General features: G+C 37.4%; 1 protein-coding gene across 1 annotated transcript; it reads left to right on the top strand.

Annotated features, from left to right (window-relative positions):
* The first annotated feature begins 342 nt into the window (after positions 1-342).
* LOC121908319 (claspin-like) lies at positions 343-25,483 on the top strand. The gene is made up of 47 exons (XM_042428231.1): positions 343-534; positions 4,190-4,242; positions 4,380-4,406; positions 4,557-4,643; positions 5,131-5,178; positions 5,579-5,659; positions 5,924-5,983; positions 6,080-6,127; positions 6,225-6,287; positions 8,284-8,358; positions 8,486-8,536; positions 9,667-9,771; positions 10,051-10,122; positions 10,201-10,266; positions 10,878-10,943; positions 11,108-11,173; positions 11,348-11,413; positions 11,494-11,556; positions 11,656-11,724; positions 12,894-12,953; positions 13,164-13,220; positions 13,877-13,945; positions 14,285-14,356; positions 14,539-14,604; positions 14,695-14,763; positions 15,975-16,034; positions 16,118-16,183; positions 16,269-16,334; positions 16,413-16,481; positions 16,572-16,637; positions 17,170-17,235; positions 17,908-17,979; positions 18,067-18,132; positions 18,373-18,441; positions 18,547-18,618; positions 18,715-18,786; positions 19,317-19,379; positions 19,630-19,698; positions 19,795-19,854; positions 20,107-20,178; positions 20,820-20,882; positions 21,021-21,083; positions 21,524-21,598; positions 21,683-21,722; positions 21,902-21,953; positions 22,121-22,535; positions 23,723-25,483. Exons 2-47 carry the CDS (start codon positions 4,195-4,197, stop codon positions 25,481-25,483), a joined length of 5,031 nt encoding a protein of 1,676 aa, XP_042284165.1. The 5' UTR covers positions 343-534; positions 4,190-4,194.
* Positions 25,484-27,543: the final 2,060 nt, after the last annotated feature.

The raw sequence follows: 27,543 nt of genomic DNA, 5'->3' as shown, positions 1-27,543 counted from the left end.
TACATTGTAAGTGCATCATGAAGGGATCTTCTAATGACCAGTATGAACAGGAGGAATGATTACAGCAAGAAAAACCTATTTCAATGTTCATTTGGACACCTGACTATTGTTTTAGGGCAGACTTAAAAAAAATTGTGAATCCATCCTTTAATTTTTTTTTTTTTTTTTTTTTTACAAATACATATTTTAGCAACATTTTCAAGTACATTTTAGTACATTTTCAAGCTTTATCAATACAGAGGAAAAGGCTATTTTGATACCCCTGTTATGTAATCAAATTCACCACCGCCTTTATTAACTACATTACTAAAACAAAAACAAACAAACAAACAAATGCTAAGATGAGAAGTGGTTGGAGGTGTGATTTCGGAGCTTTGGAGGAGCTCCTGAACGCGTCCCGTGTGCAGATGTTGCGGGTGTGGTGAAGTTTTACGAACTCCTGGGAATGTCTCGGTAGTGAAGGAGCCGCTGGCGCTGCTCTCTGCTCTGTTATTATTTCATGTGAAGTATCTCTGAGCTGCCTTCAGACCCCCGGTAGGTGAACCACCAGTCTCACATCAACAGGATTCAGTGTTTACTGATAGAGAGACGTTTTTTAAATTAACTATTTAGCGTCTGTTTAAATGTCGAGTGGGTTTTGTGCTTTTTAACCGTTAACGTTAGCTAACTTAGCCAAACGTTTTCAGCATGAAGCTAATTTCCAATAACAACAGTGCTGACTTCAGCACAGCAGGATACAGTTTTGGGAAATGTGTACTGTAGTACTTCTTCAAACTGAAGTTCACACGGTGACTACAAGAAGCCACAGTAACTGTAAGGTTTTTTTCCCCTTGACTACTCTGTTGTGACAGTTGATAACTTAAAGGACGAGTTCACAGTTTTTCATGTCTGTCTTAAAACAACAGTCAGGTGTTTTAAATGAACATTGAAACAGGTTTTTCTTGCTGTAATCATTCCTCCTGTTCATGATGACCATTAGAAGATCCCTTCATAATGCACATTCAATGTAAGTGATGGGGAACAAAATCCACAGTCCTCCTTCTGTGCAAAAATGTATTTAAAAGTTTATCTGAAGCTAATATGAAACTTCAGCGTCCAAATGAGTCAAATCCAGTAGATATCTTTTTCTTTGATGCTAAAAAGTCTGCAAATGTGTCAGATATCCACTTGATATGACTAACTCAGACTGCTGAAGCCTCATAAAAGCTTTACATCAACTTTTAAATGCATTTTTACACATTAGTGACTGTGTGGACACTGTGGATTTTGGCCCCCATCACTTACATTGAAAGTACATTTGAAGGGGATCTTTTAATAGCCAGTATGAACAGGAGGAATGATTACAGCGAGGAAAACCTCTTTTAGATGTGTCCAAGAAAGACTTGAAAATTTGTGAACCTGTCCTTGAAGCTCAGACTGGTTTAGATATGATAATCCGATACTTATAGAGCTGCAACGGTTAACAATTATTTGATCGACAGAAAATTAAGCCACTTCTTTAGTCATTGATGATAATAACCTGAATATATTTGGGTTGTGGACAAAGGGAGGTTGCATCTTGGGCTTTGGGAAACAGTGATCAACAATTTTCACCGTTTTCTGACAAAATAATAATTAGAAATGAATGACTGTGGAGTTATATGGCTACAGAGATCATACTGTATCTGCAGGTCTTTCAAAGTCTTAAAGGATGGGTTCACAATTTTTCAAGTCTGTCTTAAAATAGTCAGGTGCCCATATGAACAGTGAAAGAGGTTTTCCTTGCTGTAATCATTCCTCCTGTTTATACTGGCTGTTAAAAGATCCCCTTCAAATGTGTTTTCAATGTAAGTGATGGGGCCAAAATCCACAGTGTGTCCACACAGTAATTTAGTGCAAAAATGCATTTAAAAGTTCATTTTACGCTTATATGAGGCTTCAGCAGTCTGAGTTAATTATATCAAGTGGATATCTGACACATTTACAGTCTTTTTAGCATCAAATTCCCTCTTTGTGTTTCCCTGTTGAGCTGTGGTGAAGTATAGTAACAAAGAGAGGAACTTTGGCACTAAAAAGACTGTAACATTGAAAGATATCTACTTGATTTGACTCATTTGGATGACTGGAGCTTCATATTAGCTTCAGATGAACTTTTAAATACATTTTTGCACAGAAGGAGGACTGTGGATTTTGTCCCCCATCACTTACATTATAAGTGCATCATAAAGGGATCTTCTAATGACCAGTATGAACTTGAAATACTGTGAACCCAGTTCCTTAGAGGTCAAGGTGATGCCTTCAGTTCACTTGTTTAGTCTGACTAATGGTCTAATATGTTAAGATATTCAATCACCTGTCATATATGACAAAGAAGAACAGTAAATCTTCACATTGAAGAAGCTGGAACCATCATGTTTCTTGGCATTTTTGCTTGAAAAATGACTGAAACAGTTAATCAGTTAATTATCAAAATAGTTGCTGATTCATTTTCTGACAATCAGCTAATCGATTGAACTAATTGTTGCAGCTCTAGTAGATTTTAGCAAAAACTCAAATTATTATTTAAAAAAAATGTATTGATCAATCCATCCATCAATTTTATGATGTTTAATCAGGTCCAGGTTGCATCAATTAAATACATTAAATCATGAGGAATTATTACTGTTGGAAAATACTGAAAAAATGATAAAAAAAAATAAATAATTTTAGGTCATATTGTCCTTATTGGTTTTCCATCATACTTTCATACTTTAGTCAGTATAATTGTGAAAAAAAAGGTATTAAAATGCGTTCTGTGTAGAGCTGCTGTTGATAAATTAATTAGTCGATCAACAGAGAATTAATCAGCAACTATTCTGATAATCAAATAATCATTTTAGTATATTTTAAGCAAAAATGCCAAAAAATTTCTGCTTTTAGCTTCTATAATGTGATGATGTGATGTTTTTCTTTGTCATGCATGATCGTTAACTGAATATCTTATTTGGGTTTTGGATTGATGTTCGGACAAAATAAGAATAAGATCCTGAGATGCTTTACGTCAAGTACTCTGACGATACAGTTATTATTATTGACAGCACAAACTCCAACAACCGCATCAGTAAGGAAATCCACAGTTTTGCAGACTGGTGTGAGAACAAAATCCCAGCAAAACCAAAGAAATGTTGGTGGATTTCAGGCGGGACCAGTCCACCGCCCCGATGCTGGAGGTGAATGACCAGACAACAGAGCACGTTGAGGAGTATAAATACCTTCACAAGCTCACCTTTATGACCAATAGTGAGGAAGATGAGGAAGTTCCAGGTCCAGCCATCAGTCCTACAGGCGTTCTTCAGATCCTTTGTGGATCCATACTGACCTTCGGTTCAGAGTGATGAACGCTTTCACCCTGAACCCCCTCAACAGGATTGTAAAGATCAGCAGTTAGATCATCGGGTGGGAACAGGAGCCAATCAGCAGCGTCCATAAGAAACAGACAGTAAAGAAGGTCTCACAAATAGCTGAGGACACCACACACACACACACACACACACACACACACACACACACACACTCTTACAACCTCATGGCCTCCAGACACCAGTACAGGTTCCTGCCCCTCAGAACCAGAAGGGCCACAGCTAGTTTTTCACCTGCCTGCATCCATCTACTGAACTCTTAACCTTCGTCATCCTCACCTGTTCCCTTCAGGAGTAACGGACTTTTTTGTATCATGGCTGCACATAATCATTAACTAATCATGGCTGTGACTGTGATTGTCTCACCTGTCCACTGCACTGCAAGTAATTTGAATTTGAATTGAATTAAAGACATAACCTAATTTATAACGCGCATTTTCTGACATTTTATAGACAAAGAAACCAATTGATTAATCAAGAAAATAATTGATAATGAAAATAATCATTAGTTGCAGCTCTAATTCTGTGTGGTATTAAAAAGGTCTTAAATGTAACTGTACTTTCTGTACTTGATAAGAGGATAAATATGTTTTTGATAATAATAAAAAGGTAAAACAAAGCCGGTCTCGTCCTCTTCACTTCCAGTTATTAACAGGTGAGCTTTTCAGTGTGAACAACAGTGGAAGTTGTTTTGTTTCTTACTTCCATCTGGTCCAGGTGACATTCAAAGAGTCTTTTGAAGTGGAAGTGGCCCCAAAACCACAAACCAGCACAAACCTTTGTCCTCTGTTTTCTGTTTGTCTCTCTAACAGGCAGGATGGAGTCGAGTATGATGAGGCCAGAAGTCAAAAAGAAACCAAAGCCGGTGAGAAAACTGATACTGTACAGTATATAAAAAAACTCAAAAGACTATGCACACTGTACAGATTAACATGTAACTTCTCATTTATATAATACACAAACTGGTCTCACAGAGTCTGATTTTCTTTTCTCTGTCAACAGCCCAAACCTCCTCCGAAGCCTGTTGAGGTACAGTAATAAACTCAAACCTCTCATTAGTTTCCCAGCAGAGTTAATTGTGTTTGCTGAAGCATATATGCAGTGTTTATTTTAAATTAATGACTCCAGAACGGCTGCACACTTCTGCAAACTAAATTAAATCTGCAGTTATCTTTACAGATGAACAGAGATGACCCAGGAAGACCCGAGAAACCAAAACCTGTGGAGAAACCGAATCCTGTGGTGCCTCCTCGCCCGGCAGACTCTGTAAGTCCAAATATGAACTGTCTTTTATTTCTGTCTGTTTTTATGTGTTTATTAATATTCTCCTTAAAAAGCCTAATTTATCACAGGATTTACCATCAGCTGAAGAGGTTCGGTGGGCAAATCTGCTGTAAAAGAAATGTATCAATATCAAGTGAAAATCAGATTTTTCTCTTATACCTTTTCATTTATTTTAAATAAATGGAATATTGAACCATAATGTCAACTATTGGTAACTTCAATATAAATTTCTACACTAATGTAAGTCAGAAACTCTTCAGTTAAACCACCAAACTCTCACTGCATCTACTGTATCCTAAAAATAAACTAAATAATGTTTCTACCCTGCTTCATCCTTGAGCATTTTTAGTTTGCATTATTAGGGTTTTTCCATAACATTTTACCATATCTTATGTAAGAAAGTCCCTTTTAGGACATTGATGATTGATTTTCGAAGAAACGCTACAAGATTTCTGCTCTTTTTTTCCAGGAACTGAGTCAAACACAATACCGGATAAAAAGATTAGCAGACAATCAGGTATGTATATGTTGTTATATATTTTTAATTCACTGATGATGTCTAACATTACAGAGAGAAAGGGAAGGTGGAAGAGAGAGGAGACGACGTCACGAGAAATTTCCTTGTAGAGTTTGGTTGTTGAAACTGAAGATAACTACATTTTTGTTTATTTAAAAACAAACAAAATGGGGCATGAAACATCATAAATTGGGACATAATAACTAATATTGTCTTGTGAAAATGCATCGAACATCAGTATAATTAATTTAATATGAATGTTTACCTGTGGAAACCATATTGTGATACATGTAATGATACTAAAAACATTATCTTGATTTCTATGGTTTTCATTTTAGTGAATATTCTGTTTACTGTCTCCTGTAACAACTGAACTATCACCCTTCTTTGTCTGTATCAGACCAACGGAAACTTGATACAAAGAGAGACAAAAGAGAAACAGTTGGAGACTCCTGTGGTTCCACCCAGACCCACAGAAAAGGTACAGTACACTCAAATACTCGCTAGTTAAATAATGATACTCAGTCAGAATTCACTTCAACTTCCACACACTAAATGTTTGTCAAGTTTAAAGCCAAGAACACAGTTGTTATGTATACGTTGTGTTTGTTTTTATGTCAAGAACGACTTTCACAGTTTACAGTAAAGAATCAACTCCAGCTACTCAAAGTTTCATGTTTCTTTCCTGTTCCATATATCTTTTGTTATTGTTCCCTTCTGGGCTTTTTTATGTGTGTGTGTGCAGGAAATGAACGCCACGACCAGATACAGCCATCGTAAGAGGGTCCAGGCTGAGGAAACGCAGGTACAACAACAAACACGCCACACAATGAAATGCCATGTTCCTCCTTGTTTGTTTTTGTAAATTATCCAGTCAATCATTCTTCCTCTTCCTCATCAGCGCTCCAGAGAAACTGAAGTTCCTAAAGATGAAGCAGATTTCAAACAGGTATTTCAGCCGTGACTCTTGACTCACATCTATTATAACCTACTTTATAAACCGCTCACATGGTCTTCCTTCTCTCCTCACATGTGATTTGTTTTAGACTAATCCGTCCGTGGCTGGAATGTTCCGACGGAGCCAAAAAGAAAAAACGCCTTCGTTCACAGTAAGCAAAGCACCTGCAGCTCTGCACAATGAATTATAGCAGGCAGATAAACTCTGATTTATTTTTATGGTCATGAAGTTTTACAGGATTACGTCTTTGCTGTCGTGCTTACTTTTTCATTTCCGGTGATAATTTTCTGGACGTTCTAGAGGGAAAACATTAAACCATCACTACTGATCAAATTAAGAGGCTCTGTTCAAACCATCACACATTTTTCAAAGATGTTTTGTAGTTATTTTACTGATGGTTTAGGTTTGTTTCACCAGTTGGAGGTGATGAGTTCAAAGACAGATTTATCCAGAGTTTAATATACATTGTGCAGTGATTTAAAGCACAACTTCAAACTACATCGGCTTCCCAATCAATATGAATATTTGCCTTAACATTCAGTAACTGGTGGTTAAACGCAGGTACATTCATTTATAAACACACAGTACTACAACATCCATTTTGTCATGTACTGTCTGTCATCTTATACATGTTGATACAAAGCTGCGTTTATAACCTTTTTTATTAACATAAACAATCATACTTCAGTACATCACACCCTGTTTGGATGGACAACAGCTGAGTCAAATCCTGGTTCTCTATTGGCTATTTGAGACCTCTCATTTTTATTTATATAACCCAATATCACATAGTACAAATTTTCCTCAGGGGGCTTTACAATCTGAACAGTATAAAACATCCTCTATCCTGAGACCCTCAATTCAAATGAGGAAAAACTCTTAAAACCTTTTAAACCGGGAAAAATGGAAGAAACCTCAGGAAGAACAACAGAGCTCTTAGTTTTATTTACGTGCATACAAAAAAGGAAATCACCTCTTGTAAAATAGGTGTCAGTTTCCTGATCCTTTCTGTGTGGAGTTTGTTCTTCCTCGTGCCTGCCTGAGTTTCTTCAGGCTGCTCCGGGTTGCTCTAAGGCTGCAACTAACGGTTATTTTCATTATTTCCTCGCTTAATCGAAGAGTCGTTTGGTCTAAAAAATGACAGAAAATAGTGAAAAATGTTGAGAACCTTTACCCAAAGTCCAAGATGCAGCCTAAAATGTCTTGTTTTGTCCGGACCAACAGTCAACAACCCAAAGATATTCAGTTTATTATCACAGACGACTAAAGAAACCTGAAAATATTCATAGTTAAGAAGCTTGAATCAGAGACTTTAAGCATTTTTTCTTAAAAATGACTCTAAACAATCAATCTATTATCAAAATAGTTGGCAATTAGTTTTCTGTCAATTAAATAATCAATGAATTGACTAATTGTTGCGACTCTAGTTTCCTACCTTAGTCATAAGACATGCAGGTTAGGTGAACTGGGGACTCTAAATTAGAGCTGCACCAATTAGTCAATTGATTAGTCAGTTGATTGACAGAAAATGAAACAGCAACTATTTTGATCATATTTTAAAGTCAATTTTTAACTAATTTTTTAGAAAAAAGAAAAAAATGTCTGCTTCAGCTATTAAAATGTGACTATTTTTCAGTTTTTTTATATACCAAACAACTAATCAAGAAATAATAGATAGATTAATCAATAAGGAAAATAATCATTAGTTGCAGCTCTAAATTGCCGGCAGGTGTGAATGTCTGTCTATACGTCCTGTGATAGACGCTGCGACTCTGCAAAGAACAAGCAAGTTTAGATAAAGGATGGACGGATGAAAGGTCCAGCTAAACTGGTTTCTGGTGGCAAACAGGTGTGTGTGGGTGTGTGCACGCAGGAAACACAAGTGTGTATTCATACAGTGATACAGCAGGTGTGTGTCAGCATGTTTAAGCTTATGTTCATTTCAAAGTGGATGTTGTTATAAGTTGTTCAGCAGACAGAATCTCAATATCATCAGAAAGAAAAACCTCATTAAGCATAAACATATAATGAACATAAACACATAAAATGTTTTAGAGCTTGTCTGCTCTTCACAGTCCATGTTTAAAGTAGAAATAGTTTGTTACAGATTTGAGTTACAGATTTTGCCTGATTTCTGTTCATTTCAGAGTTATGTGACCGACTATGATGAAGAAGAAAAACCTGACGATGCTCCGACTAAACAGGCTCCTGCTAGCAAACCGGTATATACGTGTGTTTGTGTGTGTGTGTGTGTGTGTGTGTGTGTGTGTGTGTGTGTGTGCGTGTGTGCGTGTGTGTGTATGTTTTGATGTTATCAGCCAATTTGTGACATGTGCCTGTGATTGACAGGGTGTTCTGAAGGGAGTAATGAAAGGGTTACAGTTCAAGTCGTCACCGAAGGTATGAAGCACCGTCCGGTTTGGTGTTTTCTGCTGGTGGTGGCTCAGCGTGTTACACTCTATACAGTTTATATACTGGTGACCTTTCACCTGGAAATACTAAAGCAAAGTTTGGGTTTAGAGTATAATTGTGCTTGCATGGTGGTGGTGGTGCTATTGATGGTGTGGTTTGCTTTTTTTGTGCTTCTGTTGAAATATGTGCAGTTAAAAACAAACTTTGGTAACACATGGTCAATAAATCCTGTTTACATGATATTCTATCTATTGCAATAGTTAATGTCTCATTAGAATATACAAGTTTGTAGACATGATTGCGGGTTCACAAGGCCGCAAAGCTCATTACACACTAGAAAACAAACACGTTTGGACAAAAGTAGCACAAATTCTGCAATTCTTATGTCAAGTAAAGAGCAAATAGTATCTAAAATAAAGAGGGCTTACCTTTTCGTACAGTGAGCAGTTTAAGATGCCTAAAACTCAGCTCTACATAGTCAGACTTGCTCATTTTCACCAGTTTGAGCTGTTAAGCCTCAGCTTCACTATGTAAATGCACTAACACAAGTGTGTTAAACTTGTGTTTTCCCCATTTAATTTAATTCCTTATAAGAAAGTTCTACTCTTCATTTGTTATTGATATCCAGAAGTGAGGTGCAACTTAACTTTTTTGGATTCTTGAAGATGTTTTTTCTCCTCATCAAAAGGCTTCTGAAGGCTTTTCGATCTGAAACAGGTCCAATTGTCTTTCACTTCTTTATGTAAATAAACCCTGACACTGATGACTAAGAACGTTCACAGACATATTGGTTGTTGACTAATTGTCTAGACATGCAAATGCTGTCAACATGTGTACTGATTTTTAGACATTATACTTCAATTTTTTATATCATAATCTGGAAAATAAAACTGGAAAATATTTTAGATGTTTTAGAACAGGAAGATTATTTTTCAAGTTCAAGTTTCCATTTTAATCATAAGAAAATAAAGCTGATTGAAACATTGTATCTTTTGCAGTTTGTACACACTTTTTTATATATTTTAAACACATCATTTTTTTCTCCTCTCGTCTTGCTGTATTGATACAATTATCAGATTGTGCTGAAGATTGTTGACTCTTCTCTTCTCCTCTCTAAGGCCAACAGAGAGCCAAGTCCAGACCCCAGAACGGAGGAAGAAGGCTCAGAAAAGGAGCAGTCCGCAGAAAAAAACAAGCAGGAAAAGAGTTCAGAACCCAAACAGGTAAGAAATCAACATGTTAACAAGCCAGTTCTGCTTCAAATTCCCCAAACAAACATTATCACCATTAAGAAGAAACAAAATTGATGTTTATTCTTTTGAAAATCTGATTATTACTAAAAGTTTTCAGATGAAAAGTATCCAACACAGAAATATATGTTGTCAACACTGTCAGAAACATTATGAATGTGTTCAAAATTCAGTTTTTATTGGAGAAAATACAGATTTTGAAACTTGTTATAAGATTTAATAACATTAAATTCTTTCTCCACTGTCCCTCAGGACATTGGAGGTCTGATTGCAGGAATGTTTCGGAAAACACCCAAAGACAGATCATCTTCTCCTGCGCTGACGGTAACGTCAACTCTCCTTGAGACTTAATTTCCACTGTTTATTTTTCCGCCCTTCATTCATTGTTGTGTTCAATGCCAGGTTACTAAAGCAGAGAGTGATCCTGAAGATACAGAAGAAGAAGAGAAAACATCTGAACAACCCAGTGTAGGTCTTGTTTTACTGGCTTTCGCTAGCAAACTTTATCTTTTAAAAAACAAGTTGCAAAGTGCGTCACATGAAGAAGAAAAAAGGAGAAAAAGAAGCAGATTGATTTTGACAGGGTGAATTTCAGTTTAAGAAAGGAGTCAAATAGTGGCCAAAATCATGAACTTTTTGTGCTAAAAATCTAAATTTTTTTAATGTGAATTTAGCTTTCAGTTGAAAGATGTGCAACAGATATCTGCAGACATCCCTGTCTAATTCTGTCTGTTTATTTCAGTGGGTATAGAAAAGCAATGTGATCTTGTGTTGCAGTTTACTTGGGAAAAATATATTTTTTCAGGGTTCCCACGGTCATGGAAAACCTGGAAAAGTCATGGAATTTTAAAATGTCATTATCCAGGCCTGGAAAAGTCATGAAATTAAGTAAAATCATCAAAGTCATGTGGAAAAGTCATGGAATATAATTGTGTTGTCTGTAATGAAATGAATAAAGGTTGTGAATGGTCATGAAAATTATATTATGGGTCCTTGAAAAGTCAAGTCAAGTCAAAAGTTTTGAAATTTTTTGAAATTTTGTCTGTGTAAATGTGTGGGAAACTGTTTTTTTCTTGCAGGAGAAAGGAGGCTTTTTCTCAGGCATCCTTAAAAAATCCAAACCCACAGATGAGACACCGTCACAGGTGAGTGACTCGACCTGCCAAAAGTTGATTTCTCACTCTAAACAAACAACTGTATGTTAAAAATGCATCTCTGGATATATTTATCCTCTAGTTGTTGTGCTCTAGGTAGGATTTTGTCTGTTTTTATTATTTTATTTTCCTTATATGTCACTTTGATATTTCAGGAGAATCTGAGTGTTCATTCTGAGCTGTCAGCCAGCAGCGACAGTCTGTCTGAAAACAACAACAAGGTGAGCAGCTTTGTGTTACGCTACCTGCTATGACAGCAGCAGAGATAAATACTTATCTCTAATTACAGTGTACACACAGGCAGACTTACAGAGGATTGTCCTGCAAAAACGCCCGTCATTGACCTGACCTTGACCAAAACAAATCCACTGTAACGGAGCTTGTGTCTGTTTCAGGAAAAAGGAGGAATATTCGGTGGGATGTTCAAGAAGAAACCAACAGAAGCTGCTCAGACTGAAGAGGTAATCACGTGCGGAAATATGCCAGTTTATGCAATATATAATTAAACTGATCAAATGAAGCAGTTCATTCTGTGTTTCAGGACCGGCGGTCTCTACACAGCGATCTATCAAGCAGTAACGATAATCTGTCTGAAAACTCAAAGGTGAGCCCAGAAGCGTGCAGACTATTAATTTCAGCGTTATAATTAGTATCATTGTGTAACCGCTGCTGACAGTGTAATGGATTGGTATGATGTCACCAGGAAAAAGGAGGATTTTTCAGCGGGATTCTCCGGAAATCTCCCAAGATTCCTGGAGAGACACCTGGGCAGGTAATGTGTGAGCAAAGGAAATCTTAACATCACTGAAACGTCTCTTCACACATTTTAGATGCTCTAATAAACACTGGAAACACTGGCAGAGGATTTCAAACCTTCCTGTTCTGAAACTGTTTGAGAAAGTGAACTTTAGATAAAATAAAAAAGGGTTCCTGGTTGAGAACATATCACAGAGCTGATAAACAGATTAGCGTGCAGGAACAAACACATTAGAGTTGATCGTGTGAATGTGTTGAAGAGTAAATTAAAGGATCAGAGAGCAAAAACAGGTGACGGGGGCAAAGTGATGAACAAGATTAAGAGTCAACAGTTTTGGTTGTCAGAAAAGCCAGTTTGTCCTGTCTGGTTATTTAATAATTTGAGCTTTCTTGTATAAAAAGGTCAATGCTAAAAGCCTAAAGAAACTTGGAGGGATGATATTTAGTATGACGGAGAATTAGGACCACTATAAAAAAAAATCAATAAAAAAAAAAAATCTTAGAAATTAAGAATCAAGTTGTAATTTTATGAGAAAAGCAGCTTCAAAACTCTTCAAACATGTCCGGTTATTGTCTCATACATCAGGTAACTGGTTCCATCTTTATTTCAACAGGCCTTTCATTAAATCTCTGATAACAAGATAAGGTACTTATTGATGAAACCTGTAACTTCAGGTTATCAACATCACTCTTTGGACACATAGAAGCTGACAGACTGCACTCATCTGTTTGCTATGACAAAGTATTACAATATCATAATATTTTATGTAGATTTTTAAATTTATTCTCTATGTATTTCGACAGTGGCCCTAATACTTTGTCATAATTTTGACACTTTGACACAACTGAGACACTATTGGTCAAATATTTAAGAAAGTTGGAGATGCATACAGTATTGACTTCATTTCTGTTACTCTCAAGCCACTAAGGTTGGATTTCAAATTCCAATTCCAAAATTATGTGAAAGTGATCTGCGATTACATTATTCCAGATTCTGGTCTACTGTTCTGTAAACAAGTTTACAAGCATCTTATATAACATTTAATACATTTGGTTCAAAAACAAACTAAATAGAGGATAAAATCTAAACAAGACAAACAACATGTTCCTCTGACTTCCTGTTTCATGTTAATGAGGTCAGTGTTCGTGTTCACACAGGTTCAGTAACATTTTTGTTGTGTTCAGGGCGCAGAGTCGTTACAAAGTGAACTCTCTACCAGCAGCGACAGCCTGTCAGAGAACAAGGTGAGACCTCATGACAGACCTGACATGTCCTCCTCCCTCCCTCACTGAAACTACATGAGTCACTGTGACTAACATGAAAACCTGTGTGTGTATGTTTAACTGGCTGCTGCTCAGTGGGTGGAAGATAAGTTTCTTATAGTTCTGAAATGTAGGCAAATGAGTTGTCAGTTTGCTTTAACCTGTTTTTTTTTTTTTTTTTGCTGTTTGTAGGAGAAAGCTGGTTTGTTCAGCGGACTCCTTAAAAAGACTCCCAAAACAACCACAGAGGTACAAACACAAGTGACAGACTGTAAACATTGTATGAATTCTTAACAACTGCTTAGTGCTGCACAAAACATTAGGTTAGGTAGTGCATGTTATTTGTATGTGCTCTGATGTCTTTGAATATTTTCATTCAGGAGGAAGAGGAATAAAAATATGACAGATTAAAATATTTCACCACATTTCCTCTTCCTGTACTGCAGCTCTGTTGCTTTTTACCTGTGTGACAGTTTTTTATTATTCTGCTGATGTTGTTTCTTTTTTTTTATTACTGATATTTTTTTACACACACATAACCATCATATAACTGCTTAACTTATTATACACTGTTATTTTTGTTTTTTATTTAAGTAGAACAACAAATAATAATCTGGTAACAACTTCATTATGTAACCAGACTGCATAACATCATGTATATCCATGATAAATAACATAAAAACAAAACCTACAGTGACTGAGACAAACACAAAGCAGCTCTGGACAAAATGAGCAGATACACACATTAAAGTTTTACAGAACAACTTATTTTATAAAGGAGCATTTATACACTAGTCTGTTAATTCCCTTTAATCTGTTAATTTCAGGTTTTCTGTTTGTAATAAGTTAATGTGATTGTTGTCACAGTCTGAAGATGTTTTAATTCTGCTGTCTTCTTGTTTCAGGAGAATCTGTCGGCACAGAAAGATCTCTCAGCCAGCAATGACAGTCTGTCTGAGGCCACAAACACAAAGGTGAGTTTGGTTCTAAAAACTCTTCGGCATCATCGGAAAAATGTTATAAATTTTGTTTGAAAGGTGATAGTTAGATAGACACGTTTTCAAAGATCAACATATCTTCATCAAATCAGATATGACTCTTGTCCCATAAAGACATCAGATCAGAGTTCTGTGTGTTTTGTGTTGTGCAGCAGCAGATGTTTCCTAAAATCTGACCCACGGCACGCAATGAAAAAATACAGTACAGAGACAGAAAGAGGAAGTTCTCAACGTTTGTGGTTGTAGGCTGCAGCAAACAATTATTTTCATGATCAATTAAGTGTAAAAAATGTAACCAGGTGGTTTGTGTTTCAGGAGAAAAGAGGTGCGTTCAGTGGAATTTTCAAGAAGTCGTCCAGACTTGCAGACGCTCCAAACACAGAAGAAGTAAGCAGTGCTTCCTGAAGTGAATAGAAAGAAATCTAGGCAGTAAATGAATAAACCTTCATCCGGAGTTGTAAAATACCAGCAAACATGCTCATTTACTCCTCACTGTTAAGACAGCAGTGATGAAAAGTTTAAAGGCATCTAGTTTGTAACAGTTTTTGATTATTTTAATATTCTGTCAGGAAAAACAGTCAGAAGACGATGAGCTGTCAGTCGGCAGTGAAGGAGCGTCTGAGGAAAACACTAAGGTGAGTTGACTTTAATGCGTTATGTATGAACGTCCTTTATAACTGTAACTTTAAGAGACGACACTTACACTCTGAAACTGTGTGTTTCAGGGAAAAGGAGGAATATTTAGCGGAATATTCAAGAAGGCTCCAAAACCTGCAGAAGCTGCTCCTGACGAGGTAACTGTCAGTAATAAATATGGATCTGTTTCATCATCTTTCACTTTCATATTTTTATTCTCGAAATTTCAAAAATCAAAGAATCCTGCACGCTTGAACTCACTTTTATAACACAAAGTTTCAGTCCTCAGATCTTCATTTGACAAAATTCATACAAACAAACAAACAAACCACTTTTATTTGGCGACATTTAATGAATGCTTGTAAAGACAAATAACCTCCACTAATGAGTTTGTAGTTTCTGTTTGTTAGCAGGATGTCTTAAAGACAGAAGAAAATAAAATTAGTTGGAAAATTAGGAATAGATGGAACAAATGAACACATATTTAGTGCAGATCCAGTATTTTATGGAGCATTGCCACTATTTTTTTAAGTAATCCACTGCACTTACTTGAATAAAAAAAAATGTATCCCACGATTTACAGAGTGTATTTTGATTCAAATCCATGTGCAGGATCATCCGTAAATATCTGCAGCTGCTGGTTAACAAAAAATACACAAAATAACAAAAGAGTACCCTCCTAAAGAGTAATATTCTGACATGTTTCGAGCACTATGGGTCTTCTTCTGGTAGAAACCCTTAAGAAGACCCATAGTGGTCGAAAAGTTATCGTTCCCATGTGAAATCGTGTGCGGTTACTCTTTTGTTCTTTTACAGTAAACAGCCACATATTCATTTTGTGGAGAAAAACAAGAAAGAGGGAGATATGACCATGTCCAATCTCTTTGCATATCTTTGGGCTATTAACATTCAAAAGGTCATTTTCTGGATCAAAGGTCATTCAGGTCAACAACCCAAGATGATACAGATAGCTCAGCCACCGATCCCGTCGTGTCCCATATGCTTAAAATCTGGTCACAGTTTAGGAAATACTTTCATCTACAAAGTCCTTCCGTTATGACACACAAACTGTCCAGATGTCTTTTTAGAGCATTTTTAGCATTTATAGATTCGGCCTTTTGTTCTTGGATTCACATTGTGGATGTGGATCTTTATATAAATGGAGTTCTTGTGTCCTTTGAGCAATTTTAAATTCTTCTTTTTAATTCTTTCTCATAAAATCATCTAGCGGCACATTTATCTGCAAACTTTACTGTCAACATTTCACTAAATAAAAATAGTTGATGCAACTTTATGCACAGTATGGTTTTTTTTTTTGTAGTTTTCTGATGTTTCCACAACTATAAAAACCTCTGATCGTGTTTCACAGGATGAGTCTCCTGATAAAGATCTCTCAGCCAGCAACGAGAATTTATTTGAGAACAAACAGGTGGGTGAAAATTCAAATCCAAAGATGATAAATGTCTTTTCAACACTGATGTCAGCTCATCTTATTTGGTCCGTTTCCATCAGGAGAAAGGAAAGCTGTTCAGTGGACTCCTCAAAAAGACTCCCAAAGCGTCGGGAGAAAGGACAGACGTGAGTGAATGTTCTGGATGTACAGAAATTTTAAGCTTCCTCATAATTTCAATCATCTCAAACAGCATCTGTTTGTCTGTTTCAGGACAGAGAGACGCAGAAAGAGCTGTCGGCAAGCAACGACGATCTGTCTGAGAATAACACTACAAAGGTGAGTGTGATGCAATGAAAAGGTTGTTAAAATGTCTTCAGAGGGAACGTTCACTGACACAAACATATTATTTTTTAGGAGAAAAATATTTTCAGCAACATGTTCAAGAAGCCTCAGAAACCAGCAGGGGGCGCTGAAGCAGACAAGGTGACTGAATCAGATGTTATTAAAATGTTATGAAAGATGGAGAAGAAGATGGAAGATATTGATATTTATTATTTTCTGGTTTGATTTCAGGAGCTGAACAGTGAAAATCAATTATCAGGTAGCTGTGAGAATCTGTGTGACGCCACCGTCCCGAAGGTACTTCAGTCTAAAAACCTCTTTATTCTTTGTTGTTGTCTGTTGCTGCTTTTGATCAGATTGTGTGCAAATATATCTTTGTGTCTTCTAAGTTCTTTCAAATCAACATGTAATAATATTTATTTGTAATGCTGTTAGTTACAAATTGCTTCACATAAAACAACTTCTGTACTTAAAGACGTTGGTCTTTAAGTACAGAAGTTGTTTTATGTGACAAATATATATATTATATATTTACAAAAAGCAAATGGAAAAAAAACACATTTTATAGTAAATGGAAGATAAAAGACATTAATGAGATTATATTAAAAATAAAAATATGCAAATCCTCCAAAGTGTTTCTATTATCCATCATCTATTTACATGTCATGGGTACTTGTGCTTCAGACTAATTCAATACCTAATTTGAAATTTATTTTAAGATCAAAGTCTGATTTACACTGAAACTCAAGTGCAGCTTTTGATTCTCTTCAGTTTTTCTGTATTTCTGAGTGTTTTTGCTTCAGAGAAATAACTAAAGTGTGTGTTTCAGGAGAAAAAAGGAGGCCTGGGCGGCATATTCAAACGATCAGCCAGCATCGACAACCTGTTTGACGAGGTCAGTAACAGTGTCGTGCACATGGCTCTCCATGCAGATCCTCCACAACAATCAATCAACTCATCTGTGTAAAAGAAACTCTTCTTCTACAGATTTTAATGTGAATCAGCCTCAATCCCAGCATCATCTCCTCTACAGCTGTTTTTTTCTTAATCATGATTTAGTCTCATATAGTTAAAAAAATGTCTTGAATGTCTTTCTTGTCTCTAACATAAATTATACTTGTGAGGACTGAATTATTTGGGTTAAATGGCCTTTTTAACATAAGAATGTATTATTCACATTATCCTTTTTACAACACACGTTTGACTTCTACATTTCATTCTCTGATAACATATTACAGCATTTATTCTTGAAAGCTGAGTAACAATCATCCCAGTGTCTTTGAAGGCACCACGAAGGAGACGATTCAAAAGAGTCCCTGTTTGAAATAAAACATGACAGTAATGTTACTGTCATTTAAAATAGGTCCCAAATTGTTCACTGTGATTGGCTAAACCATAAAAACAAACCTGTTTAGTCTTTCAAGCCTCATTTTTTCACTGTAGAGAAGATTATTAGCCAAATATCCCAAGATTAAACTGTAGTAATGTCTGTATTGTCTCATGGGAACATTTTTTATTTCTGGTCTAAAATGTTTCTCATTTGCTCTCCTGTGTTTTTACTCATCAGGAGAAAGGTGGACTATTCAGTGGACTTCTCAAGAAAACACCCAAAGCGTCTGGAGAGGAGGAAGCTGCAGAGGTGAGTTTGTTATCCGTGTCAACTCTTTTAGCTTCACAGTCTGTGGTTGTTTTACATATTTCTTTACTGTCTGTTTCTCTTTTTCAGGACAAAGACTCACAGAAGGAGCTGTCAGCAAGTAACGACAGTCTGTCTGAAAACAGCAACACTAAGGTAACTGCACTGAGACGGATGTCGGTTTTGATCTAAAAGGGAACTTCAGCTCTATACAATAAAACAGCAAAATAGCCGCCGTGCATCCAATTTAAGAATACAGACTTTACCCAAAATGTAAAATGTCAGCATGTCAGTGCTGTATTTTGAATTTTACTGTAAAATATGACACATTTCAGATAAAGCTGATGTCATTTTGCTGTCACTTAACTAGATTGTGCCTCTGTTGTCTGTTTTCAGGAGAAAAGTATTTTCAGCGGGATATTTAAAAAGACTCAAAAACCAGCAGAGGAGACCACAGCAGATGAGGTGCAGTAATGACACAAAGTTTACAGTATAAAACACGTGTTGACACAATCAGTCGGCTGTTCATAACGTGTCCTTTGTGCTTCATTACCTGTTGTGTGTGTTCAGGACACAAACACAGGCGAGGATAAGAAGCTATCAGCCAGTTGTGAAAATCTGTCGGAAGAAAACACATTGAAGGTACAAATGTTGTTTGGAAATCACAATCTCAGACTGTTTCTTTTTGAACGCATTGATTATTGATTTTAAATGTGTGAATGGTTTCATTTGCTTCAGGAGAAGACTGGAGGTTTTGCAGGGATCTTTAAGAGGTCTCCTAAACCGGCTCCTCGCTCTATCGCTGCCAAGGTGACCAAATTAACTGATGTTGTTATGTTGTTGTACTCTTTACAGCTCTCACCTGCATACTGCATGCAAACATACAGTATTTTCCTAATGTGTTACACTGTTTTATGTGTTTTATTTGTTTATTTTACGATTTTTATCTTAATTTATTGTATTTTCTGTATTTGATTCTACTTTTTTTCTCTGTCCTTTTATTTGTTGGATTTTATTATGTTGTATTTTTCCTTTTGTAAAGCACTTTGTTGCACTATTTCAAAAGTTGCCATACAAATAAAGTTTATCATTATTACTATTATTAAAATTATTAAGTTAATTAGGCTGTGATGAAGCACTCACAACATCCTGGATCATTTCTAGCCATAAACCTTTTCCTTTGACTCTACTTGTTACCATCTAACACAAAGTCAAAAATACCCAGAAAATTAATAGTTAAAAACAAACAAAAAAGAAAATGTCTTGGCAGCTTTAACAAATCACAACAAACATGAGTATCTTCAACACGCCGTCTGACTAACTTCCTTTTCGTTTTCCAGGATCCTCTCAGTAGCACAAAGGAACTGTCCGCCAGCTGCGACAGCCTCACAGAATATAACAAGGTGAGAGTTTCCTGATGTTGTGAAAATGTTTCATGTCATGTTTTACTTTTACACATTTGCAGGCAACAAGGTGAGCTGCATCTTGTTTTTCTCATTCTGACAACGTTCCTCTCCTGTCTTACCAAAACATTTTCTGAGATCACATCACTGAGTTAAAAGTAGTAATAATGACATTTAGAGGAAAGTGAAGAGCAGTGTGTGTGTTAAACCTACATCTGATCCAGGTTCTTTAAATATATTTTTTCTGAAGGATGATCTGTCAGCAGATGAGCTGTCAGCCAGTAACGATAATCTTTCTGAAGCTGGAGGCGCCACAAAGGTGAGTCCTGAAGAGTATTTCAGTCTATTTGTTTGTATCAACATCTTATTAACTTTATGTCCTTATGTGAACACTTCATGGTTTAATTGTTAACAGGAGAGAAAAGTTGGGTTTGCTGGGAGGTTCAGGAGGACGCCCAAAACAACTGAACAACAGGTACGACATTGAGATGCATGAAAGAACTATGAGGAAGGATGAGTACAAACGGTGGTCATAGTGGGACAGTAGTAGAGAGAGAAGTGGGGATAGATAATAACAAGGTTTAGATGATGTTATGATGTTTTAGTTTTATATTCTCTGCTGTCTTTGTGGTCCATATGGAGAGAAAATTTGAAAATAAATCAGTTTATAATGCTGATAATACTGCAGCTATAAATACAAAGAGGTAAATAATGGGTTCTGTGACAGGAAAGTGAGGACGCGGAGCCGCCACAGGGAGGCGGGCTGAAACGCAGGAGGACCATCAAGAAGAAGAGACGAGTGAGTTTTCATTCACTTTGCAAACATGCAGAGACATGAAGGAAAGTAGCCAATATGTTGTAAACTGTTAATTTACATTCAGTGGTTTGAGAAACTGGAAGAAGTTACAATTGCATATTAAAAACATACGTAACTGTGACGCTTTTATTAAAGAAAGTTAAAGCTTGGAAACTTGGAAGTTTAAACTCATAATCCTAGTTAATGTGTCTTATTCTTATATTACATGATGTTATTGTTGATTTATTGTATGGATATGCTAGTAGTATGATGCACCTGGAATGAGCATGACCGCTGACTTTACATCAAGAACCATAATGGAAATAAATATTTGACTTTATGGTTTTATCTTTGATGTTTTATAGATCTGTGTAACATGTGGTCCTCTCTCTCTCTCTCTCTCTCTCTCTCTCTCTCTCTCTCTCTCATTGTGTCAAATAAACTAAAAACTACACTAAATGTCAGAAAAGTTCTGGTATGAAAAGATATGCAGTATTAAATATAAACTATGATGAAACTTTAATGCAGACAGGAGCTCAACACTTAAATCCTTTTTCTCTTGCTTCTGCAGTTTGAGCTCTTTCAGCTTTGATGTTTGATGTTCTCCTCTTGTCTTTTCTTATTTTGTGTTTTAATCTCTCCAGGTTGTTTCATTCCGAGTCAAGAAAACTCTTCCCAAAATACCCAAACTTAACTTGTCATCACAGGTAAAGTTGTTCCTAAGTTATGACTCATGTTGCTGTTCTTCCATCTGCAAAACAAAAGTGTATCGAAAAATTAGGTCCTCAAATTAGAAAGTTCTCAGACTTATCAAACGACTCTAATTGTTCCTTTTTCCTCCACAGACTTCAGACAAGATGGCTGCCATTGAGGAGGCTGTGGAGCTGCAGGATCTGAACTCAGCACAGGTTAGCATGATGACACTGTGCAGAAAATACATTGTAGTGTGGGGTTCACACGTGTCCAAACAAGCCTCTCTCTAAATCTCAACTAAAAATCTATTTAATATTGTCTTGTTTAATTCATGAACATTAACTCTTTGTGGATTGTTTATCCAGTTCATCATGCGGCTGTGAAATAAACAGATAAAGGAAAGTCGGCCGACATCTGCAGCCTGTGAAGCGGTCACGAGTTATTGTGGTTTAGTTTGAAGCGATCACATGCAGAACTGATAGTGTTAATGTGTGAGTGTGACAGTAAACATTCAGATGTATGTCAACAACACAGAAGCTCACAGACTGTAAACTGCTGAGACTCTTGTGTGATGCGAACAGACAGACAGAGAGAAAAGTAGTGAAAACAGTTACAGAAACTAAAAACTTATTATTTGTTGTGTTATTATTTCCAGGAGAGCACGGTGGAGGTCCAGCCTGTGGAGATGGCAGCTTATCCTACTGAAGACAGCGCGCTGGAGACTGAGCAGGTGTGTGTTTGTCTGTTTGCATGTGTTATTATTACACACACGAGCGATAATTAGTCTCTTACTTGTATATTATTTCTTTTCCAGGAAAATGATGAATTGACGGAGTGGTGGAACACAGTCAAAGGTGAGCGAGATTTGTTTTTTTTGTTCAGTTTGTGTTTGTTTATTGGACAGAAATGTGCTGAAAGTGAGACAATCACAGCACACTTTCACATAAAAATGACTTTGAGTGTTTATATTGAAACTAGAAGCAAACACGTCTGATTTATGTCTAATTGTATAATATCTGTTGCTGGTTTCCAGGTTGGGGGGAGTGGAACGAGACGTCTAATTTCCAGGAGGAGGATCAGGAAATGTATTTATAGTTTCCTTTTTTAAACTTTATTATAGTTTCATATTCTTCTCCAGGATTTGTCAATTTTAGTTAAATGTAAATATGTTTTTTAGATCTACAAAAAGCTTAATTTTTATCAAAGTTTCTATAATGTTAGAAGCTGTAACAGCTCCTTCATGTCTCCGCAGGGCGATGGAGCAGGCAGCTGATCGTATCTACATGGGAGCCCGTCTGTTTGTGCATCTTTTCAACCAGCGGGGGGCGTCCTTACAGCAGGTCATCCTGGAGCTTTTGGCTCTGGCCGACGCCGCCGATCAATTCCACAAGAAAACGGTAACGGCCGCTGTGGGCGGAGGGGTGGCCAGTGTCGCCGGCAGCGTGGCCACCATAACGGGGCTCATTCTGGCTCCTTTCACTTTTGGTGCTTCTGTTATCGTCACGGCGGTGGGCATCGGTGTGGCGACAGCGGGCAGCATCACCTCGGCAACGGCCAATATAACAGATACGGTTCACTCCAACATGGACCGTAAGAAGGTGGAGAAGATGATTCAGGACTATCAGGAGAAGATCAAAGACATCAGAGAGTGTTTGGAGTTCGTACAGGTGAGGAAACGTTAGATTTGAGTTTTAACTTCAGCAGGTTGAGAAATAGTGATGAAAAAAAATAATGTGAATATATAACAGGATAAAAACTGCAGCAGAGATACCTGAAAAACACAGTTGTTGCTGTATATATCAGGGCTGAAACAGTTATTTTCATTATCAGGTCATCTGTCAATTTTAGAGTTAGTTTATTAAAGTTTTAGTCTATAAATGCCAGAAAATACTGAAAAATGATCATCACAAGTTTTGTCCAACCAACAGTGAAAAACCCAAAAATATTCAGTTCACAAATCTATAAAACAAAGGAAACCAGAAAAATGTTGACTTAAAAAATTGGTGTTCTGTCAATCAACTACTCAATTAATTGACTGTTGGTTCACTATTAATGTAGATATTTGTCAATTCAGGAATGTTACTAGTAAAAGCGAATAGTCAAGTAAGATTGATTGAATTGCAGATTAAAAAAAGATAACTGTTGTTGCAATGTTAGTTAGACAGGAGGATCATTAATTTAGCCACTATTTTATGTAAAAACATTTTTTATGACCATCTTTTTATTATTTTTTATCTTTTGAAATACAATTTACAAATAATTTTAATTAAATTGATTTACATGTAGGATTAAATTAAATCAGCAGCGTTTATAGATTCACGCCCACTGTTTGATATATAAACTACGCAAGGTTTCTGTCTTACAATAAGAATTTTCTTGGCTGCGGTCAGACCTTTTGATATTTGATATGATACGATTTAAAAAGTGAATTGTCATTCACCAGCACCGCACTTGGTAAACAAGACATGTGATAGTAACAATAGACTCTGATAATATCTTGGTCACTTTACATCAAAGGACAAACAAAAGGAAAGGAAGAAAGGAATTTACATTGTAGTATCTTTATCTTAAAGCTCCTGCGGGCTGATAAATAGTATCTATGAATCATTTTATACTGCGAGAGTTGGTATTTTAATGTTAATTTGACATGGAAATCGGAACTGAACGCATGTCATTTAAGTATGAATGAATAGTGTTCAGTTAGAAAGTATAAACTGCCATATGTTGAGCTTTGATGTAGTAACACCAGATAAGACGGGAATATATTAACACAACATGATAATTACAGCATTTGATTACAACGACTGAAAATGATCATTTTTACTCTTCTGTCCCGTCTGTGTGTGTGTTGTAGGAAGGTATGGACACCCTGCAGGAGTGGGACTTTGAGAAATACTCACAGAGCGCTGCCAAAAAGGCTCTGAACCACAATATCAAGCACGTGATGAAGGAGGGAGGGCGCGCTGGGAAAGCCCTGATGATCAACACCGACAAGCTCATCAGCACCGTGCAGGTCCTGGGCGCTGCAGGCGGCGCCGCCAAAGCCGCCCAGGCCATCAGCGTCACTACAGGGGTGATGTCGGCTCTCTTCCTCGCTCTGGATGTCTTCTTCCTGGCGAAGGACTCCCACGAGCTCCGCAAGGGCGCCAAAACTAAATTCGCCACCAAGGTTAGGGATGTATGTAAAGACCTTCAAGACGGTCTCCTGGAGCTGAACAAAGTGAAGACGCAGCTGCAGAAGACGATGGACGGCATCGAGGTGGAGGAGTACGAGGAGATCGAGGAGGTGGAGGTGGAGGTCGACGACGATTTTGAGTCGGATCCAAAGAAGTTGGCCGAGCTGGAGAAGGAGCTGGACCTCCTGGAGGAGAAACTGGACAAGAAGGTCGTGGAGGAGCAGAAGAAGAGCAAAGAGACGGAGAAGGAAAAGGAAGCGAAGAGCAAGAAGGAGAAAAATCAGGAGAAGAGCACTAAGGAAAAAGGAGAGCCGGAGGAGAAGAAGGAGAAGGAGGCGGGAGAAAATGATGCGAAGAAGGAAAGTAAGAAGGAAAAAGGTGGCAGAGACAGTAAGTCTGAGCTGGAATCAGAGAAGATTCCTGATGAAGACAAAGAACAAAACAACAAGACAAGTGGCAAAGCAGTAAAACCAACAAAAGACGACGTTTTTAAAGAACAATCTCAGAAAGGAAGCAAAAAGGACAAAGAAACTGAAAACCGAATAACAGCTGGAAAAGAGAAATTAGAGAGTAAGCGAGACAAAGCAAAAGAAGATACCGGCACAAATAAAACGACAGATAAGAAGCAGAAAGAGAAAGATGAGGCTGGAAAAGTACAGGAGGACGTTACGAGCGGAACGAATTTGGGAAATTCGGAAAGGGTCCGAAGCGAGAGGGAAAGTCAAAGAAGCAAGAGCAGCAGAGAAGAAGAAAGAGGAACGAGCGGAAGGGCTGACTGGAAAGTGGAGAAGAAGGAGGTGGAGAGCGGGAGCACGAGGAGGCACAGCAGCAGGAGCGACACAGACAAGGAGAGGAGCGACAGAGGGAGCAAACACGAAACGAGAGAAAGCGACAAAGACAGAGGAAGCAGCGGCAGACGAAAAGAAAGCGACACGACCGAGAGCCGGAGGAGGGGAGAGGAAGAGAGGGGAGTGAGGGACTGGAGAGCAGAAATGACGAGAAGTAAAGAAGAGAAGAGAGAAAGCAAAGACGGAAAGGACTCTAAGAGAGAGACAGAGAGGGGGGTGAAAAGAGAGGATCACAGGAAAGGCGACGCGAAGAGAGAGTCGCATCAAAGTCACGAAACGGCGTCGAGGAGGGAGCGTTCGGAAAGAGAGCAGGGGAGCAGCCGGGAGGAGTCGAAGAGCAGTCACTACAGGAGAGAGACGGCCTCGCACGACGAGCGCAGGGAGAGAGGAGAAGAGAAGCGAGGGAGCAAGGTCGAGAGCGCGAGGAGGCAGTTTGAGAGAGGAGGTGGCGGTGAGGAGGAGGAGGAGGAGGAGAGAGGGAAGAGGAGAGAGGACGGAGAGAGTCGGAGGAGAGACAGAGAGCACGAACACAGCCGCCGAGGATCTCGCTCTCGCTCCAACGCTCTGCTGGATGACGGACTGTATATCTAGTTTTAATGATGTCATTTTTAAACATCAGTGTGACATTTTCACATTTAAAGACAGATTCTGATTGTTTTCACACAATTCTCACGTGTCATACGTACGTCGAAAGAGTTAGACATAATCTTTTTCCTGACATGACTGCAAAACAAAATCCTCAGTCATCCTCCCAAAGTTCAGCTGAAGCTTCTATTTCCTGCAAAATCTGATGTAAAATACAGCGTAGAAGCTGCTAGTGGCTCCTAATTATCTTACAAATTGTGTTAATGCCTCAAGATAAAGATTTATTGATGTCAGTGAAGAAAACAACTTAATTTTGCAGACTTTGACTCCTAAACTGGAAGGGTGGCTCCGCTGCAGAGAGGGAAAATGACCAGGGGGAAACTGAAGTGAAAACTTTTTTTACAGCAGGAATTTGCTGTGAAAAAAGTGAAATTAGTTGCAGGTGTAAGTATTTGGACTGCAGTGATTGCTGGAGCAGAAACATCATTAATGTTACAAGTTCCACCTGTGCTTTTCCTGCTATGAAAAGTCAACATTTCTGCTGTGAAAACACAAAAATATGATTCATTTGGGACCCATAAAAAAACATTAGTGCTCTGAAAGACTCAAGATTCAAGATTTAGTCAGAAAAAGGAGGAAATTAAAGTTTTACAAAATACAATTAAAGAGTTTTAGTTGTATTTTTCATTTGCACAACAGGAACTAAAAGAAATTTATTTAAAGATTTATTTGGAGCTGAAAATGCAGAGAGAGGAAACAGGATTAGTGAGAGGAGTATATCATGCAACAATCCTAGTGAAAGTTTAATTAAAATGCTTTTCAAAAGGGATGAAGACAGAAAAACTTTTGGAAACCGCTGGATTAACTTCAGTCAAACCTCATATTAGCTTCAGCTGAACGTCAGACTGCATTTTTGTACTAAAAAAATGAGGACTTTGGATTTTTGTTCCCCCTATTTTATACTGTAGTCGCCCTCATAAGGATCTTTTCACAGCTTGTATTGAGCGGAGGAATGATTCGATAACTCTTTCGATGTACAGAGTATTAAAGTAGACTGAATCTGAAGCTTTAACTGTGACTGATAACAGCTGCTGTCTGCTGAAAACCTTCTTCATCAAAAGTTCTCTGTTCAGAGGAAAACATGGTGGAAGCAGTTTTGAAAGCCCCTTTGTGTAGAAATGTTGCATAATTGTGGCTTATTTCAAAAATACTAATATTTCTGACATTGTGGAGTTTGTCAGAGAGAAAAGACTGAAACACTGATTGATCTGCAGCCTGAGTTTGGAAATCAATCAGTGTGACTTTTCTCTCTGAAGTTTGCTGATCTGACGCAGCTGCCGTTGAAAATGACGACAAACATTAATGTCTTTTTTTAAATACAACCACTAGGAGTCGCCAACGTCACACATTTTAAAATCCTAGTGGCTCAAACATCTGCCTTCTTCTCTTTTACTGGAAGCTTGAAGCTCTTGTTGCTTTGAAAAAACAAAGCATGAAGCCACAAAATCTGACCTGGAGGCAGATGATGTGACTGTAGATGCTGCTTAACACTGATTATTAATAATGTTGTTCTACATGTAACACCTAAAAATATATATTTAAAACCTTCACATATATGTACAAAACGTGTTATGTCTATATAATGTATGTTATTGTCTATATTACTGGTGTTTCAGGGTAAAACAAGATATTTTGATGCCCAGCAGGACTGTTCAAGACTGTTTAAGACTGTTCAAGACTGTTAAACCCTGTTTAAGACTGTTTAAGACCGTTTGAGACTGTTAAAGCCTGTTTAAAACTGTTTAAGACTGTTTAAGCCTCTTAAAGACTGTTCAAGACTGTTTAAGACTGTTCAAGACTGTTTAAGACCGTTTAAGACTGTTAAAGCCTGTTTAAGACTGTTTAAGACGGTTTAAGACTGTTAAAGGCTGTTTAAGACCGCTTAAGACTGTTAAAGCCTGTTTAAGACTGTTTAAGACCGTTTAAGACTGTTAAAGCCTGTTTAAGACCGCTTAAGACTGTTAAAGCCTGTTTAAGACTGTTTAAGACTGTTTAAGCCTCTTAAA

Source organism: Thunnus maccoyii, chromosome 12, assembly GCF_910596095.1.
Source record: "Thunnus maccoyii chromosome 12, fThuMac1.1, whole genome shotgun sequence".
NCBI lineage: Eukaryota > Metazoa > Chordata > Actinopteri > Scombriformes > Scombridae > Thunnus > Thunnus maccoyii.
The sequence above is the reverse complement of the archived record's forward strand: the minus strand, read 5'-3'. Positions and strand labels throughout refer to the sequence as shown.

Coding starts and splice junctions, on each gene's coding strand:
- LOC121908319 (XM_042428231.1), top strand. CDS start 4,195: ATGGAGTCGAGTATGATGAGGCCAGAAGTCAAAAAGAAACCAAAGCCG. Junction 8,537..9,666: donor AGTTCAAGTCGTCACCGAAG/GTATGAAGCACC, acceptor CTCCTCTCTAAG/GCCAACAGAGAGCCAAGTCC. Junction 22,536..23,722: donor AGTGTTTGGAGTTCGTACAG/GTGAGGAAACGT, acceptor TGTGTGTTGTAG/GAAGGTATGGACACCCTGCA.